Below are 15,963 nucleotides of genomic sequence, written 5' to 3' on the forward strand. Positions count from 1 at the left end.
GAGGAAGGGCTGAGGGAGCTGGGGTTGTTCAGCCTGGAGAAAAGGAGGCTCAGAGGTGACCTGGGCACTCTCCACAAGTCCCTGAAGGGTGGTTTCAGCTCTGACTGAACCACAGGACACAGCCTCAAGCTGCGCCAAGGGAAATTTACGTTGGATATATTAGGAAAAGGTTGATGAAGTACTGGAATTGTCTGCCCGGGGAGGTGGTGGAGTCACCATCCCTGGATGTGTTAAAGAAACACAGCTTGAGGTGTTTGGGCTGTGTTGGACTCGATGATCTTCAAGGTCTCTTCCAACCTGGTGAATCTGAGTGACCAAAACTGCCCAAAGTACTCGAGGTGTGGCAACCCCAGTGGTGTGGGGGTCTTCACTAATGAAAAATGTAACTAATAATTTGTGAGAACCAATCAGGTCCTGCCAGAATGGGTGTGGGCATCTCAATAATTAGACATGTTTCTCTTATGTGGCAACTAAATGTGAAAGAGTCAATTAGGTGCTGGTAGAGGGTCTGGGTAATTACGTGCGAAATGGGTGTTAAAGTTTTCACTAAAGCCTGAATTGGAAAGAAGCAATAAAGTTCGGGAGGAATGCCTGTGGGGGTTTAAGAACTTCAAACCGGGAAGAGTCGTTGAAGAGTTAAGCAGCTGGAGCTTCGGGGAAAAACGTGGAGGCTTAATAAATTTGTGAGTATGAACTTCATCCAGGGTTAGCTGAAAACGAGTATTGATGGTCATACAAGGCGTGATAGGGGGATACGTGTTAAAGGGGGAATATGTAATATTTGGGACTGTACCTTCCTACTGCCTCGGCCAGGGGAGAAAAGAGGAGGGAAATGAGGATAAAAGGAGACTGTGTCTCCCAAAAATTCCACAGAGACCCCACAGAAGTCTAGCGCAGTGGCCTCTCTCCGTTATCCGAATAAAGTTGATTTTTGCGGGAATTCTCCCGTCTCTTGGTGAACGCTGTCTAGTGGCATTTCCCGCACCTGATGGCACCGGGGCCACCGTGACGGACACAGGGGACTGCACCCGCAGGGCGCTGCGCGGATGCCTGTTCTGTGGAGAATAAAGCGCTTATCGAGCGGTTTTTATTTACAGAGTTTTATTGAAGCTGCGCCAGCCCCCGGGCCGTGCCCTCACCAAACATGGCGGGCGCTGTGAGGGCGGAAGCGGCGCGCGGGGCCCGTCCCGGGGTCGCTGCTCCGGAAGCGCTCGGGGCCTTCAAAGAGTGGCGGGCGGCGGGAGCGGGAAAACACCGGGAACTGCGGGAAAACACCGGGAATTGCGAGAAAACGCCGGGAATTGCGGGGAAAACGGCACGGCTGGAAGGGCTGAGTGGGTAGGGGGAGCTCCTTGTGGGGAGGTTGGGCTGGGGGTGCGGTGGGGCCGTTGGGAGGGGGCGGATTGGGCGGGGGTGCGTGAGGCGTTTGGGGTGAGGAGGGAGGAGAAGGGAAGGGGACATTAAAAGAAGGGACATTGAAGATCATCCAGTTTCAACCCCCTGACACGGGAAACTTCTGCTTAAGTTAAAATCCTTCCTAGATTTTCTTCGGCTGGTTATTATTGGAGCAGAATATAAAATTGGCTCAGAATCGGTCCTCAAGCTTTCCCTCCCATCGCTTGCTGTGGGCAGGGGTGCGCTGGGTCACGTTGGAATTTTTGGGAAAAAGGAGTAAGGGTGTTGTGCTGGGTGTTCCTGGTGACACCAGGGTTAGGGGGCAGCTCGAATTGTTAACAGGAGTTGTTATCGCGGAATTCTGGAATGGTTTGGGATGGGAGGAACTTTAAAGTTCATCCCTGTCAGTAAAATTCGGGAAGGAGAAAAACCCCTCCAGTGTCACGTAGTGATAGAGAGTCAAGCTTTACTTTATTCTGGCCAGGATGTGCCACGGGAAATATTCCATATACAGATGGCTTTTTACTAAACACCTTGCAGATTTATACACACAAAACCCAAAGTAATTCCCATTCATTGGTCCCAAATTTAAAGCTGCGTTGTTTCCAACAATCCAGTCCCACCACTTGCCGTGGGCAGGGACACCTTCCGATAGATCAGGATGCTCCAAGGCTCATCCAGCCTGGCCTTGGACACTTCCAGGGATCCAGGAACAGCCACAGCTTCTCTGGAAACCTGTGCCAAGGCCTCCCAACCCTCACAGAGAAGGATTTGTCTCAAAATCCCCTCTAACCCTGCCCTGTCAGTGGGAGCTCACTCCCTGTCATTCCACAGCCAGTCCCACCAAACCCACCAGAAGAAAGGCTCATCTCATATTTGAAATTTTTCCTTTTTTCCTCTCCTTATTTTCAGGGTTCTCTGAGCTCTGGGGGGAAGCTTCAGAGGGTTTTGAGCTGCTGAGTGCACTGAGGATGAAACATCTCTGGCTCTAGTGTAATTTACCCAATAGAGAAGAAGAATTTGGGTCTTGGAGATGTCTTTTTCTTCCCCTGTTGAGGAAAACACCTTAAAAGTGCAAATGGACAGTCAGTGTTACCCTGATGGCTGCCAAGTAGTTCCAGTTTGGAAGTTGGTGGCCATGTGGCCATCAGAAAAGGAAGAGGAGGAGACCATAATCCTGATCAGTGATGATGATGATGATGAAGTGCAGTGCCCAGATGATGATGGTGAAGGGGAGAGCACCCAAGGGAGTTCTGTCCTGCTTGTAGAGCCACAAGGTAAGAACTGTTCCCTTGCTGCTGCTGGAGTTCCCTGAAAGGCTCGAGGAATAAACTGAATTAATTCTGTCTTATGCCTGAAATCCTGTCCTTGTGCTGCACAAGTGAATAAAACCAGGGGGGAAATCCCCAGTTTGTGGGGATATCTTTGATAGCACTACTTAAAAGGTTGCTGCTGTGTAGTTTTAAAATACTTCAAATCAAGTTCAGACTGGGCCTTTTCAATGTCGGCTGGGTTCTTTTTTGGTTTCATACCCTCTGGTTTGACAGTGCATGGAAGTTTTGTGTGCCGTTCTGTCAGATCCCAAAAAGTGCTTTGAAGTGTTCAAAAAGTAAATACCAGTAATCTCTAAAGAAGTTGTAGCTGCCTTTACGCTGATTTACACCTCCTGCTCTCTTTCCCGCAGAGAAATCTCCCCTGGAAGAGAATAAATCAGAGGAAATTGTGGATGAGGAAGGGGATTTGGTGGTCACCTACTGCAAGCAAGCAGATGTGATGCCTCACGCGAGACACGACTGCACCGTACACCCCTTCCAGTATGTCCAGGGCTATGCAATCCCACGTGGGGTCCCATTTCCCACATTTAGCTTTGAAAACAGCTGTAGAGCTGGGTAAGGATGTGGTTTTTCCTAAATAACCTGGTTTTCAACCTTGCAGGAGAACAGAGAGTGATACTTCCTCCCCCCTTGGGAAAAACGCAGATATTTGTGACGAGTGCTACTGCTACATCTGTGACAAACTGGCTGCCAAGGTAAGGGCAGGGCACAGCTTGCAGGAGACAAAATTGGGGATCAAATGCGAGCTTCAGCCAAGTCCTGTCTTAATCTCAGATTTTTGGCAGCAGCTCTGCTCAGGTGACTGCACCTAAATCACTCTGGCTCCCAAATTCCAGAGGACAGCAGGTCAGGTGTAATACAAAATGGGTTTATATGAGTATATATTTATTGGATAGGCAGGAGGGAACTGTGAAAGGGCTTTTAACAGTTACTTTTTACACAGGACAAAACAAAGAACTACAGCAGGCTGCATAAAGCAGTACACAACAATACCTGTACTATAGCTGGCAAAGAAATAGGATAGGAGTCAGTAATTATACCCTCCCAGGAAAGAGTTAAGGACTCAAAGAGAATACAGGAAGTTTGATTAACAGTTCCCAGTAACTACTAAAAGTGTGGTTTTATTGGGGTTTATTCCTAGGCTGGGCAGTTGTTGGAGCAAACATACATTTATTTTTATTATATGTCCTGTTTGCTTTGGGCACATATTGCATTTCATGAAAACAGATTACTAAATCTGACCTTTTTTTAAGGAATGAGAGAAATGCCAGCTTTTTAGATTGTCCTCACTGGAGTCAGGAGTGGAGGGAATTGTGTGGGGGTGGTTTGTTTGTTTGTTGGGACCTTCAGTGATTTTCAGAAGACTTCGAGCTGTGAGCAAAGTTGGCAAAGACTGTTCCAGTTTCCAGTGGAGAGGGTGCCAGCCCTGAGTGTCTCTGTGAAGGGCTCAACAATTACACCTAATCAATAAAGGACTTTTTTTTGTAATCGTTGCCATGATATCAAATTGTTACCTGTCAAAATATTTACTCAGGTGCAAGAAGGACGAAGGGAATTGTGACCCCCTCACTCAGTGCTGTGGGGAAAACACGAGAATCCAACAACCCCTCTGTTTTTTTCTGTGTTTTCTAACCCAGTGCCAGCTCTGGACAGCCCCTTCCCTGTGCCACTGTAATGCCCACAACAAAAGCAACTTCTGGAAGGCGCAGAGGAACTCTGCCCTGGCTGGGATCCTGGCCACCTTCAACCTGGAGCTGCTGGAGCTGGACACAGAGCTGCGCCACGGGGGTGGGTGCTCTCCTCCCCCTGGGACCTGGGGCTGCTCAGGCCCTGGCCTGAGGAACAGCTTGGCTGCTCCACACCAATCCTTGGGGAGTTTTTAAGGAGCAGATTGCTGTGCCTGCTTGCCTTTTGGCATGCTCGGAGCAGGGATGGGTTTGCAGGTGCAGATTCCCGTTTTTTTTTCCATCTGGGAGAGTCATAGGATGGGTTGGGGTGCAATGGGGCTGGAAGATCATCTCATTCCAACCCCCTCCCATGGGCAGGGACACTTCCCACTCTCCCAGGGTGCTCCAAGCCCCATCCTTGGACACTTCCAGGGCAGCCACAGCTTCTCTGGGCACCCTGTGCCAGGGCCTCCCCATCCACACAGCCAGGAATTCCTTCCCAATATTCCACCTAATCCTCCCCTCTTCAGCAACAAAGCTTTCCTGACCAACAAAACTGGATGCAAACAATTTCCTAAATAATTTCACATGGGCAATTTTTTCTTTCTCCTAAATAATTTCACATGGGGAATTTCCTCTTTTGTTTCTTAAAAAAACATGCAAAACTCTTTGTGCATTTTTTTTCTTTCTTTTGATCTTGTCTCTTAGGAGATCTCCTAGAAAAATTCATCAAGGATCTTTCTCTAGCCTATAACAAGTACCTGATAGGAGAAAGGATGTGTCCCCCAGGACATGAATGCTTCTGCAAACCAAAATTGCCCCCAGGGCAGTGCAGTGTCTGCAGCTCACAGAACCTGGAGGTGGTGTACAGGTAAGTGACAGCAAATTTGGGTTTATCAGGGCAACTTTGATTTATTTAATGAATTATAATTGGAATTGTGGCACCTGAGGTAGCAAAAATAGAGTTGAGAGAGCTGAGTTGGTCATCAAGATAAACTGCACTTGGCTGTAGTTTAAAATTAATGTGTATTTAAATCTGTGCTGTGCAGGACACCTGATGATCTCTGATTATTGTAACCTGGGAAAGTGTGGACCTAAAGCCTGGGTTTTGGGGTGGCTTTAGGTGGGATTTTGGGAAGGAATCCTTCCCTGGGAGGGTGGGGAGGCCGTGGCACAGATTTCCAGAGCAGCAGGGATCCCCCTGGAAGTGCCCAGGGCCAGGCTGAGCAGGACTTGGAGCAGCTTGGAACAGTGGGAGGTTTTGGGGTTGAGATTTAAGGTTCCTTCCAAGCCAAACCATTCTGGGATTTTTACCAATTTCTTTCTTAGAACGAGTTTCACCTTTTCACTGGTGTAACAAACCTTCAAAACACCCGAGGTATTGGTTGTGTCAGCACCTTCTCAGTGTGTTGGAGATCCTCTGAAGGCAAGGCAGGGCTCTTGACTGCTCTCAAGCTGTGGGATGGCCACAATTACCACTTGTTTAGGAAGTCTGGTTGTTGCAGAGCCTTGATCTTACAGGCCACTTGACTTTCACAGGTATTCTGATGTTTTCGAGCTGGTAACAAGATTTTTAAATCGGGCAGAACAAGAAAGCCCCAAAGCTGCTGCTGTCATGCTGCTGGGAGCAGCTAAACAGATTGCCCTGCACAAAGACCCTGCTCTGTAAGTACCTGGCCACAGAGAGTGGAGGGATCTTCCTGCTTTGCTCCAGGGGAGGGGAATTAGTGGGAGAATCCTGGGGGTTTGTTTATTGGGATTGAGGAAAGTCAGAATCCCAGTGGGGGCTGCAGCGCAGCGAGAGGAGGATGAACACACTGAGGGAGAAGTGGGATTTGGGGGAAAAGATGAGGTTGGATGTGAGAGGGAAAAGTTAAGAGATGACTTAAAAAAAACCCTGCCACGGGAAAGGCAGATTTAACACGAAACAACAAAGTTGGTTGGCAAGATTTGCTCTGCTGCTTACAGGAGAGTTTAGGCACAACAAAGGACAGCAAGCAACAGCAAACCCGAACATAATCCAGGCATTCAGAAAAGGAAACGAACCGAGAACCACCGAGGGGAGTGTGGGACAAAAGGAAAAGCAAAGATAAAAGCAACTCGGCCTTAAAAGCTTAACAGCACTCCCACTTAACAGCACTTTAAATTATACCTTAAGATGAACAATCAACAAAGAAATAGCCCTTACACCTAATTTAAGCTTAGCTTAAAATTCAACAATTTCAGGGAAATAACACTTAGCAGCATTTAATCTGACTTAGAGCCTCGAAGTTACACTTAGCAACACAGCAGAACATTTTTCAGCAGCACAAAGAGCTTTGCTTGGTGAAACGTGAACATTTTGGGGTGCAAATTCGGGGGGTTTGGTAAAAGAGAAGGAGATGATGTCTGGGTTGGTTTGAAACAGCAGCTCCCCTGCAATTCCTGCTGAGGAATGATCCAGGTTTGCAAGGAGCAGGCTGCATTTGCTACCTGGGAATTTTGCACTGTGTCTTGCACTTTAGCACTTGTTTCAGTCTTTGTAGGAATTTTTATCAGTGTGCCAGCTTCCAAGATTTCTCCTTACAAAGTGTTTTCCTCAACAGTTGAGTACAGAGAAGGTGAAAAGGCAGGAAAGGGAGCTGGGCATTAATTAGTGCTGGTTTTTTCCAGGCTTAGGAACTGCCAGAGCCTTGGCCACACTGCTTCCCTAAGGATTGCTGTCCCATTTCTGTTCCATAGGTAAGACTGGTTTCCTTGCTGGCTGCAGAACTTTGAGCTTGGCTTTAAAATACATTTCAAGTGACAAATCCTCTGTTCAGAGGCACGTGGGAGGCCAGAGCAGGTTGTGGTTGTTCCACTAAGGAGTGAATTGTGACTGGGAGAGGTCACAGCAGCAGCCTGGCAGGATTCTACTGGGATGGAGCACGGAAAAACTCCCCCAGAGGCTGGAGAATGAGGACACCCAGCTCCCTTGGCTTAATTCACTTCCCATTTTAGCTCTATCCTTCACCTTTCCCTCCAGATTCACCTGTCACAGAAGGTTGATGAGTGAAGAATTAAATTCTTTCCAGCCCAGTTCTATATTCTCACCTTCTCTGGAACTAATGACAGTATAGTGCAAAACTAGCACAGACAGGTACAACCTAAATATTTCAGCAGTTTTCATTTTAAATTGCTAGTCTTGATTTAATTTCTTATTTGGAACAAAAAAGGAAAGAGTTTTTTTACCTCTCTGCTAAAATTTTAAAGAGTGAGCTCTTCTTTTTTATCTCCACTTACCAATTAATACAAAAATGGTTCCAGTAGCTGGGAATGGTGCAGGAGCACGGGTCCAGCACAGTTTGAAGTGTTTGCTGTACACATTGTTTGGAGATCTTTGCTTTAAAGCTTAAACCTCACAGAACATTGGTTTTAAACAGCGCAGTAATAAAGAAGGAATTCAAATACAGATCCAAACCAAAAAAAACCCAAACTTGAGTAGTCTCCCATATAATTAAAATAAAGACAACTTGTTAGTAACTCACCTTATTTTAAAATACCCTTTTTGAATTGTTTTTCTTTTTAAATCACAGGATCACAACCCGCCTGCAGAGGATGCTGGTGTTGTGTGACTTCCCAAAAATTCTCTATGAAAAGTTTGTTGACTTCTTTCATTCCATCTCCCTTCCCTGTCACTGCTTTGCCTTTGCAAACAGGTGAGTTCTTGGGCTTCTGTTTGGATCCAGTTGCCTGTGGAATGTTCTTTCCCTGATAATAAAAGTGGAATTTTACAGGAATATTTCAGTATTTGCTGCTTTCCTTGTTTGTTTGACGCCGTGCCCGAGCTGTTCTCCCTAACATTTATTTCCTTTCCCCCCAGAACTGGGCTCTAAACCCCAAAATGTTTTATTAATCAAACTTCCCAGTCCTTAAAGGAGCTAATTAGCGATGTACAACAAAACACAGTTAAAAATAACTTTGTTTTTATCCTTCCAGCTTGAATGTTTTGCACTGGGACCACATGTTACTGACCACAGTTTTAAAAGGGCAGAACATCACTGGGCAGAGGAGACAGAAAGGAAGGAAAATGTACCTGTGGGAGGCATTCCCTGTTGTGGAAGCTCGAGTGGAGAAACTGCTGGAGAAAAAAAAGTGAGATCGGTTTGGCTTTTTCATTTTGGGAACTCAGTTCTTCTATTTTGACAGTTCCAAACCTCTGTGCTTTGGTATAATTGGGATAAACAAAACAAAGAATTATTTTTATTTTTTTTAATTTTTTTTTTTTTTCCTCAGCAAGGCCAGGAACTTTTTGAAGTTTCTCAAAGGCCTTGGAATGCCTCAGGACCGAAAAAATAGATTGCTGGAGTGGCTCATATCTGTGTCTCCATAAACCCTACAGGTTTTGCATGTTGATTTTTCAAGGAATTCCTCTTCATCAAAGGCTGACAAGTGGAGGGCACCCAGAATAGTCTGTTCTGGGTCTTCAGAGGGATTTCTGTACTCCAGAAAATCCAATATTCCAAAGCATCCAGTCCACTTAAAGAATTCAACTGAAAGGCAACCTCTGGTGTTACCTTGCCAGAGCTGAGATAACCTGGGGGTAACCTCTAGGGCTTTATTTCCAGCTGTGTTTCTGTCCTGCTGTGCAATGTCTCTCGTGTGGGAAGCTCTCCTTTCACTGTAGGAAGTGTTTTCCACTTCCTTCCCCTTCCTTCTCACCTTCTGGTTTCCTCCCCAGGTACAAGGAGGTTGTTCGGTACCTGAGAGCTGTGAAATGCAGTGAAAACGGAAGGTAAATGGCTTTTCCATTTTCCCTCTCTTTCCCTCATTTCCTTTTCCCCTCTTTTTCCACCCTTTCTTTTCCCCTCTTTTTCCTCCCTTTCCTTCCCCCTCTCTCCAATCAGATCTCTCCACAAATCCTACCAAAACCTCATCCTGATGAAACCCAAACCTTCTTTTCCTCTTCGCAGGCTCCGAGACCTTCGGGACCTGATCCCGTTCTACCTGTGCAAAACTGGGAATTTCCTGGATGCTGCCCATTCCCTGCTGATCCCTGTGAACAGCCTGGCCTGCTGCACTGCCTGCAGGATCACTCCCTGCCAGTTCAAGATCTACCTCAAGATCTTCAGGACAGGCTGTGTTCCCTCTGGGAATGAGATGCTGGAGACAGGGCCCTGGCTTACAGCTGGCAAGTGTCCTTCCTTCCAGCTGGGAATTGGGTGAGGGTGAGGAGACCCCTGGATCCCTGGAAGTGTCCCAGGCCAGACTGGGCAGGCCTTGGGGCAGCCTGGCATAGTGTTGGGTTGGAACTGGATGGGCTTTGAGGTTCTTTCCAACCCAAACCATGAGAACAGCAGGCAGGAAGGATGACTTGGTAGTGCAGCGTGGGTTTATTCGCTTCACTTTGCTCAAAGCACTCATTTTGTCAGCTGTGAGCTTCTGCTGAAAGCAGAGAAAGAGAAAGGGTTAAAAGAAAGTCCAAAGTCCTTCATTCCCTGCCAGCATGGCCACTGTCAGTGGGGACTTGGCTTTGTGGCTCAGCCATGACCTTGAGGAGGAAACCTCCTGATGGGAAATGTTTCATTGTCAGAGTCATTAGCTCTGGTAATTGTCATCATCTGTCCTGGGCTTGCTGCTTCTCAGGGTGTCTCCTGCCGTGAAAGATTGATTTGGGGGTTGTTCCCTGCTGGCAGAATTCTTGGAAGTGTGAGATCCCTGGGAGTGTTGTGACTGGAAGTGTGAGATCCCTGGTGTGGTGTGATATCCACAACAAACACTTCCTTTGGGATCACCTGGCTCTGTCTGGATTGTGTCCAGTTCTTTGCAGCTTTCCAGAACTGTGTTTCGTGGCTGATACTTATCTATTCCACCAACAAACCTGTGTAAAACAGCTGCAAACACTTGCTGGCTCTGTAGGAACAGGTCTGTGAGCAGGTGAATATCCTGGCTGTGTTCCTGCTCTGGAGTTCTTTGAGGTGTGTAGGATCTGGGTTTGATTCTTTTCATTTCCATCCCTGCAGGCTCTCCCCTGAGGAACACTGTGCTAATTAAGCAGGCACTCAAACTGCTCTACAGCAGTGAGGCACTCTACAGGAATGTGAGTGAGGCCAAAATTCCCTCTTCTCTCCTGTTCCCACTCCTTCAGAGCGCTAGGATTTACTGACCCTTCCTCTCTCTGAGTAATTTACCCCTTTGAGCAGATTTCACTTTGTAACACAAATGTTCTGTTGTTTTTTTAGGCCAAATGTTGGAGTTCGTTCATCATGATTTTGGGGAGCAGCAATTTGCTGGAAAAGAGGGGGAACCTGCTTCCCTTATCCCTGAAGGAGCCCCCCCTTAGCTTCCAAGAGGTACCAAACAGTGCTGGGAGAATCTACTGGGTTTGGACAAGATTCCATTGGATGTGGGAATTTACTCCTCCTCCCAAATGCCAGAATTAACTTCCAGTGCCTCACCCCGTGCTCCTGTGCCCAGGGTGACTCTGCAGGACGTGGGGATTCAGGAATGTTCCAGGCACCTGGAAATGGGTTGATTCTGCTCCCAGCTCATGGCCTGGGACTGGTTCTGGATCTGCTCATGGGGAGCTGGATCAGATCAAAAAGGGCCTGGAGAAGGGGGAATGGCTTCCCACTGCCAGAATTCCTGGCTGTGAGGGTGGGCAGACCCTGGCACAGATTCCCAGAGAAGTTGTGGCTGCCCCTGGATCCCTGGCAGTGCCCAAGGCCAGGCTGGACAGGGCTTGGAGCAGCCTGGGATGGAGGAAAGTGTCCCTGCCCATGGCAGGGGGTGATTTTTCCATCTCAGCCCTACAAAAATGGAAGAATTTTTGATAGGGTTTGGTTGGTGCTGTAGAGCCTCAACATCCCTTGAGTGTGATGTGGAACAGGCCACCACCCTCTGCAGAAATGCTGGAAAAATCACTGAGAAGCACATTAAAATCCCATTTCTGGCACAGTTTGGGGTTGGTTTGGGGAGGATCTGTCACCCTTGTCCCTCACTGTCCCCTTGCAGAATGTGCTGGCTGCCAGTGCCAACTTCCTGAAGGATCTCAAGTCTGGAGTTAATGTCTCTTTACCATCTGCTATTTTCACTGGTGAGGTGAGTGATGACAACAAAGGAGTTTATTCCCAGCAGTGAAGAATGTTGGCTTATTAAGAAAACCTTTAAGAGGGGCCTGGAGGGTTTTTTGGGGGGTGATCAGTTTAAGATTAGCACGGTCTAAACTCTGGAGCAGATAGGAAGGTAGAGAAATGAGGGTTTCTTCTGCTCTGCACATCTTCAATCCAGGAGGAATCTGTATTCCTGTCCAAATTTATGGATTTGTAAAGGAGGAGGGCTGGGAATAATTGATTGTGTCTTAACCTCTCCCAGGGTTTGGCTCAGACAGGACACTGGGGCTTCTCGTGTCAATACTCAGATTGCCCAGAAGTTCTAAATTTCTTTTAAATGAAGAGTTTTAGGTATGTGGAAGTTGTTTTAAGGTGGCAGGGAAAAAATTCCATGTTCAATGAAGTCATCTAAGGAGCTGCCTTATTCTTTTTTACCTTTTTGGAGGAAATTTTAGTTTATTCTCCAAATATGTGACTCCTGAGCTGGATTTTTTTCCCCTTTAATTCCCTGTTTCTGCTCCTGTGTGAGATTCCACATTTCTCCCAGCACTTTGAGAAGCACCAGAAATAAAATCCCTGTTCCATTCCCCTGGTTTTTAACTCTTGGTGTGTTTCTTGTGGATTTGTTGTGTGACCTCCAAGCTCTCTGGCTGAACTGGAGGAACTCAGTGCTGGTTTTGAGTGGATAAATAAAGAGAAAGGGGCTGTTAAATCCATTTCTTTCCTTGTTGCTGTCCCTTGTGTAGCTGCACCATGAGGCTTCTTTCATCCTGGCAGTGCAAGCAGTGCAGCAGATGCTTTGTTGTGACCTTCCCCACTTGAATTCCTTCATAGAGCTAGTCCTGGCTTTTGGGGTGAGTCCTAGAAACTGATTCCTGTTCTAAGAGATTAAAACAAATCATTTTGAAAATGTTGTGATGATGAAACCACTGTCCTGGAGGTTTTAGCTACATTTAATTTGACTTTAATCTTTATTTTTTTAATTTATTTTAAGGAATGATTGGTGCTGAGGTTAAATCACTGATGAAATTTTATCTCTTAGAAAAACTTCTGGCCTCTGAGGCTGTTGCTGGACCAACTTTCCTATGAGGAGCACATCCTGTGTGGCACTGCCAACCTGCTTTTGAGGGATCTGAGTCGGGAGAAAGCCATGATGCTGAGAGTGTGAGTCAGGCCCCGCTCCCAGAGCAGGGAATGCAGCAGAGGGATGATCTGAGCTCTTGGGAAGCAGCTTGGGCTGAGTCAGGGATGGAAATCTGGGCAATGCGCGGGTGGAGTTGTTGGAGTTCCTTCATCCTGATTTGGGGAGCAGCTGCTTCCCTCATCCCTGGGAGAGCCCCCCTTGGCTTCCAGCAGTGCTGGGAGAATCTCCTGGCTGGGGTTTGGATAAGATTCCATAGGATGTGGGAATTGTCTTCTTCTCCCAAATGCCAAGTTAACTTCCTGTGCCTCAATCCTTCTGGTTTTGTTGTTCAGGTGGGAGAACCTTGGTCCTCAGTACGTGGGGGAGTTCCTGTGCCTGTTCCTGACCTCCAGACACAAGAGGATGCAATCCGTGGGGCTCCTCAGCCTCAACATGGTCATAGAGAACCTGCACCTGTGAGTGAGGGGGAGCCTGAAATCCTGGGATTGTCCCAGAGCTCCTGAAATCCTGGGATTGTCACACTGGGATTGCCCCAGGGCATCTGAAATCCTGGAATTGTCCCAGAGCTCCTGAAATCCTGGGATTGTCACATTGGGATTGCTCCAGGGCACCTGTAATCTTGGGATTGTCCCCCTGGGATTGTCCCAGGGCACCTGAAATCCTGGGATTGTCCCAGAGCTCCTGAAATCTTGGGACTGTCCCCCTGGAACTGCCCCAGCCCAACCTTCACATCCTGGGGTTCTCCCAATCATTTTCCCATAAATCTGAGATCACCTTGGCTTGGAGCTGTGAACTGTTGGATTTTTGTGGGGTTTTTGAGTCATGCAAAGCCAGCAGTGGCTGCACCTGTGGCCAGCTGGGAGGGAATGAGTGGGAATTCCTCTCTGTTTCAGATGTCCCTGGGCAAAGCAGCTCTGCACCTTTTTCCACGAATCAGTGAGTATCCAAATTTTTACAGTATTGAACAGCAAAGCAGATCAATGAAACCCCTATCAAATAAATACTGAAATGCATCATTTTGTATAAAAAAAACCCCAAAACATTCCTGAAGGGGGAATCCTCTGTGTTTTGTCTCTTCCCAGGGCTTGAGGCAGCTCCCCTTTGGCACCACAGTTCACCACGAAGTTTCCAAGTTTGTCAGTGCCTTTGAGAAGCTCTGATTTGGACCAAATCCTCAGGAATGTTTTCCATTTGTTTTTTTTTGCATCTGAGCGGTCTCTTCCTGGAGAGTTCCTTGGGTTTGCTGTTGTTGTTACCTCCAGGAGCCGTCAGCTAAAAACTGACTTTGCTGGCTCTGCAGTGGGAACAGAGCCACGTTTTGGGAGTTTGTTGGCAGTTCCACATATTAAGGAGTTGTTGGAAGAGGCAGCAGGTTGGAGTCGCTTCCAGAAGCTGAGAAAAGCAGGGAAACACAGATGGAGCAAGAAGCAGCAAAGGATTTTTCCTCCTGTTGGGACACAAACCAAACTGCTGAGAGGGAAAAGCTTTAACCCAGGAGAAGGAGCTGACAACTCTCTCTGCAGCAGTTTGGGGTCAGGTGCTCTGATTTTGGGTTTCATTCTAAACCAGGAGGCTGGAAGATAAAACTGAGCTTTACAACCCTAGGGTGGGGCAGCCAAGAGCTGAGTTTACTTGAAAATAATCCAGATTTCAAGCTGGGGTTTTATTTTCTGCTGAGAAGAAGGTTTAGGTTGGTGCTGGTGCCTCTGTGCATTTCCCAAATCATAATTCTGGGGGGAATTAGGAGTTCACTCCGACCTGGGGAGATGAAAGAACCTTTTGGAGCCTGGTCTGGGCTCTGTCCCTCTCTGCACTGCTTGGGCAAGCAGGAAAACAAACCTTAATATGTGACCCAACTGCACTTTGCACAATTCCAAGGGTCTGGGGGCTTCTGCAACTCCTGTCAGCCCAAATTTCCTAAAAAAAAAATGCACCTGGATGGAAATTGGACACCTTGGGAATTAAAACTGTTCAAGTTTCATTGTTACATTGGCATTTTGGGTGGTTTTTATTTGGTGGTTTATTTGGGGTGGGATTTTTGGGGTTGGATTTGGGGTTTGGGGTTTTTTATTTTTGTTTTTTGTTTGTTTGGAGTCTTTTGTGGTTTTATTTTTTTTTTATAAATTGGGTTTTGGTCCTGTTTCTTGGAGGGTTGTGGGGTTTTTGGTCCTGGTTTTATGGGGTTTTTGGGGTTTTTGTGGTTGGGCTTTTTTTGGCTTTGAGGTTTTTTCACCTCTTTAGGGTTTTTTTTGCTTTGTGTTTATTTTATTGTTGGGATTGGATTTGTGGAATTTTTTTAGGGAGGGTTTATGTTTTTTTAGGAAATTGAGGGTTTTGGGGGATTGGGGTTATTTTTTAGGATGTTAGGATGGTTTTGGGGGGTTGGAGTTGAGAGGGATTTGGGAGGATTTAAGTTTTTTTAGGAAATTGAGGGATTTGGGGGTCTTAGGGTTTTTTAGAGTTGAGATTTTTCTTTGGCTGTCAGGTTTGGGGTTTTTTTTTTTGAGGTTTGAATTTTTGTTTTGTGGGTTGGACTGGGCCAGGCTGAGTCTCCTCCAGATCCCCCCATCCCAGGACCCCAAAAAGGGAACGGGAATAGATTTAGGGCAGGTGCTTTGTCACCTTTGTCACCTGGATTTCTTCCCCTTGGCACAGAAAATCTGGGAAGCACTTCCTTAGGAGCAGCCTATTAAATAATGATTTAATTTTTTATGGATGAGAAAAACCTTTCCTGGAGCTCTGCTCTTCCCTTTGGGCCTGGAATCATCCTGAAGGAAGGCTGAGCTCTGCTCCAGGTGAAATGGAGAGGAACAAAGCTCATTAAAAATGGGAAAATGTCCTTTGGAGCAGGAAATGGGGCCCTGGAGCTGCCTCATCCCAATGTTGGAGCAGACACATTGTGGAGGGAGCTGAGCTGGGAGGAAGTGACAGCACCAAAAGTGACATTTCTCCTAAAAACTGTGATGTTGCACCTAAAAATTGTGAATTTTCACCTGAAAGTGGTGACATTTCTCCTGAAAATGGTGACATTGCACCTGAAAATTGTGAATTTTCACCTGAAAATGGTGGATTTAAGGGATTTTCCTGAAGTCTGGAGTGGGAATGTCCTCCCCAGCTCCAGAGGGAGCTGTCCCTGCCTTACCTGGGGACAGCAGGGTCACCTGTGCTGGCAGCTTGCAGCACCAAGGACCCTCATCCACTAATTGCTTACATTTCTAATTAATTGCTTACATTTCTAATTAATTACTTATATTTCTAATTAACTCTTTCAAATTGCTTCACTTATTCCCAGTGCAGTGAACAGAAATCCGCTCTCGGTGTATTTAAGGAACATTTCCACCCCTCCAGCCCAA

At 46.8% G+C, this 15,963-nt stretch overlaps 1 protein-coding gene across 3 annotated transcripts; it reads left to right on the forward strand.

Annotated features, from left to right (window-relative positions):
* Positions 1–554: 554 nt before the first annotated feature.
* Positions 555–14,597, forward strand: LOC102109056 (uncharacterized). Of its 3 annotated transcripts, none has more exons than XM_088064032.1 (20): positions 555–683; positions 2,308–2,672; positions 3,080–3,209; positions 3,331–3,424; positions 4,367–4,517; positions 5,105–5,267; positions 5,936–6,061; positions 7,049–7,117; positions 7,951–8,073; positions 8,354–8,509; positions 9,096–9,149; positions 9,328–9,545; positions 10,378–10,454; positions 10,597–10,707; positions 11,369–11,455; positions 12,213–12,320; positions 12,509–12,630; positions 12,943–13,065; positions 13,504–13,546; positions 13,693–14,597. In XM_088064032.1, exons 2-20 carry the CDS (start codon positions 2,429–2,431, stop codon positions 13,768–13,770), a joined length of 2,277 nt encoding a protein of 758 aa, XP_087920158.1. In that variant the 5' UTR covers positions 555–683; positions 2,308–2,428; the 3' UTR covers positions 13,771–14,597. The 3 variants fall into 3 exon arrangements, with proteins under 3 accessions (XP_087920158.1, XP_014107891.1, XP_087920157.1); XM_014252416.2 differs by lacking the exon at positions 555–683 and adding an exon at positions 1,216–1,334; XM_088064031.1 differs by lacking the exon at positions 555–683 and adding an exon at positions 1,250–1,338.
* Positions 14,598–15,963: the final 1,366 nt, after the last annotated feature.

Source organism: Pseudopodoces humilis, chromosome 18 (genome assembly GCF_049639895.1).
Source record: "Pseudopodoces humilis isolate 2021_Gansu_Grassland_sample_001 chromosome 18, ASM4963989v1, whole genome shotgun sequence".
Taxonomy (NCBI): Eukaryota; Metazoa; Chordata; class Aves; order Passeriformes; family Paridae; genus Pseudopodoces; species Pseudopodoces humilis.

Excerpts from the sequence above, each read along its gene's own strand:
- LOC102109056 (XM_088064032.1), top strand. The coding sequence starts at position 2,429 with ATGTCTTTTTCTTCCCCTGTTGAGGAAAACACCTTAAAAGTGCAAATG. Across the intron at positions 6,062-7,048 it reads CTGCACAAAGACCCTGCTCT|GCTTAGGAACTGCCAGAGCC; the intron begins GTAAGTACCTGG and ends GGTTTTTTCCAG. Across the intron at positions 8,510-9,095 it reads AAACTGCTGGAGAAAAAAAA|GTACAAGGAGGTTGTTCGGT; the intron begins GTGAGATCGGTT and ends TTTCCTCCCCAG.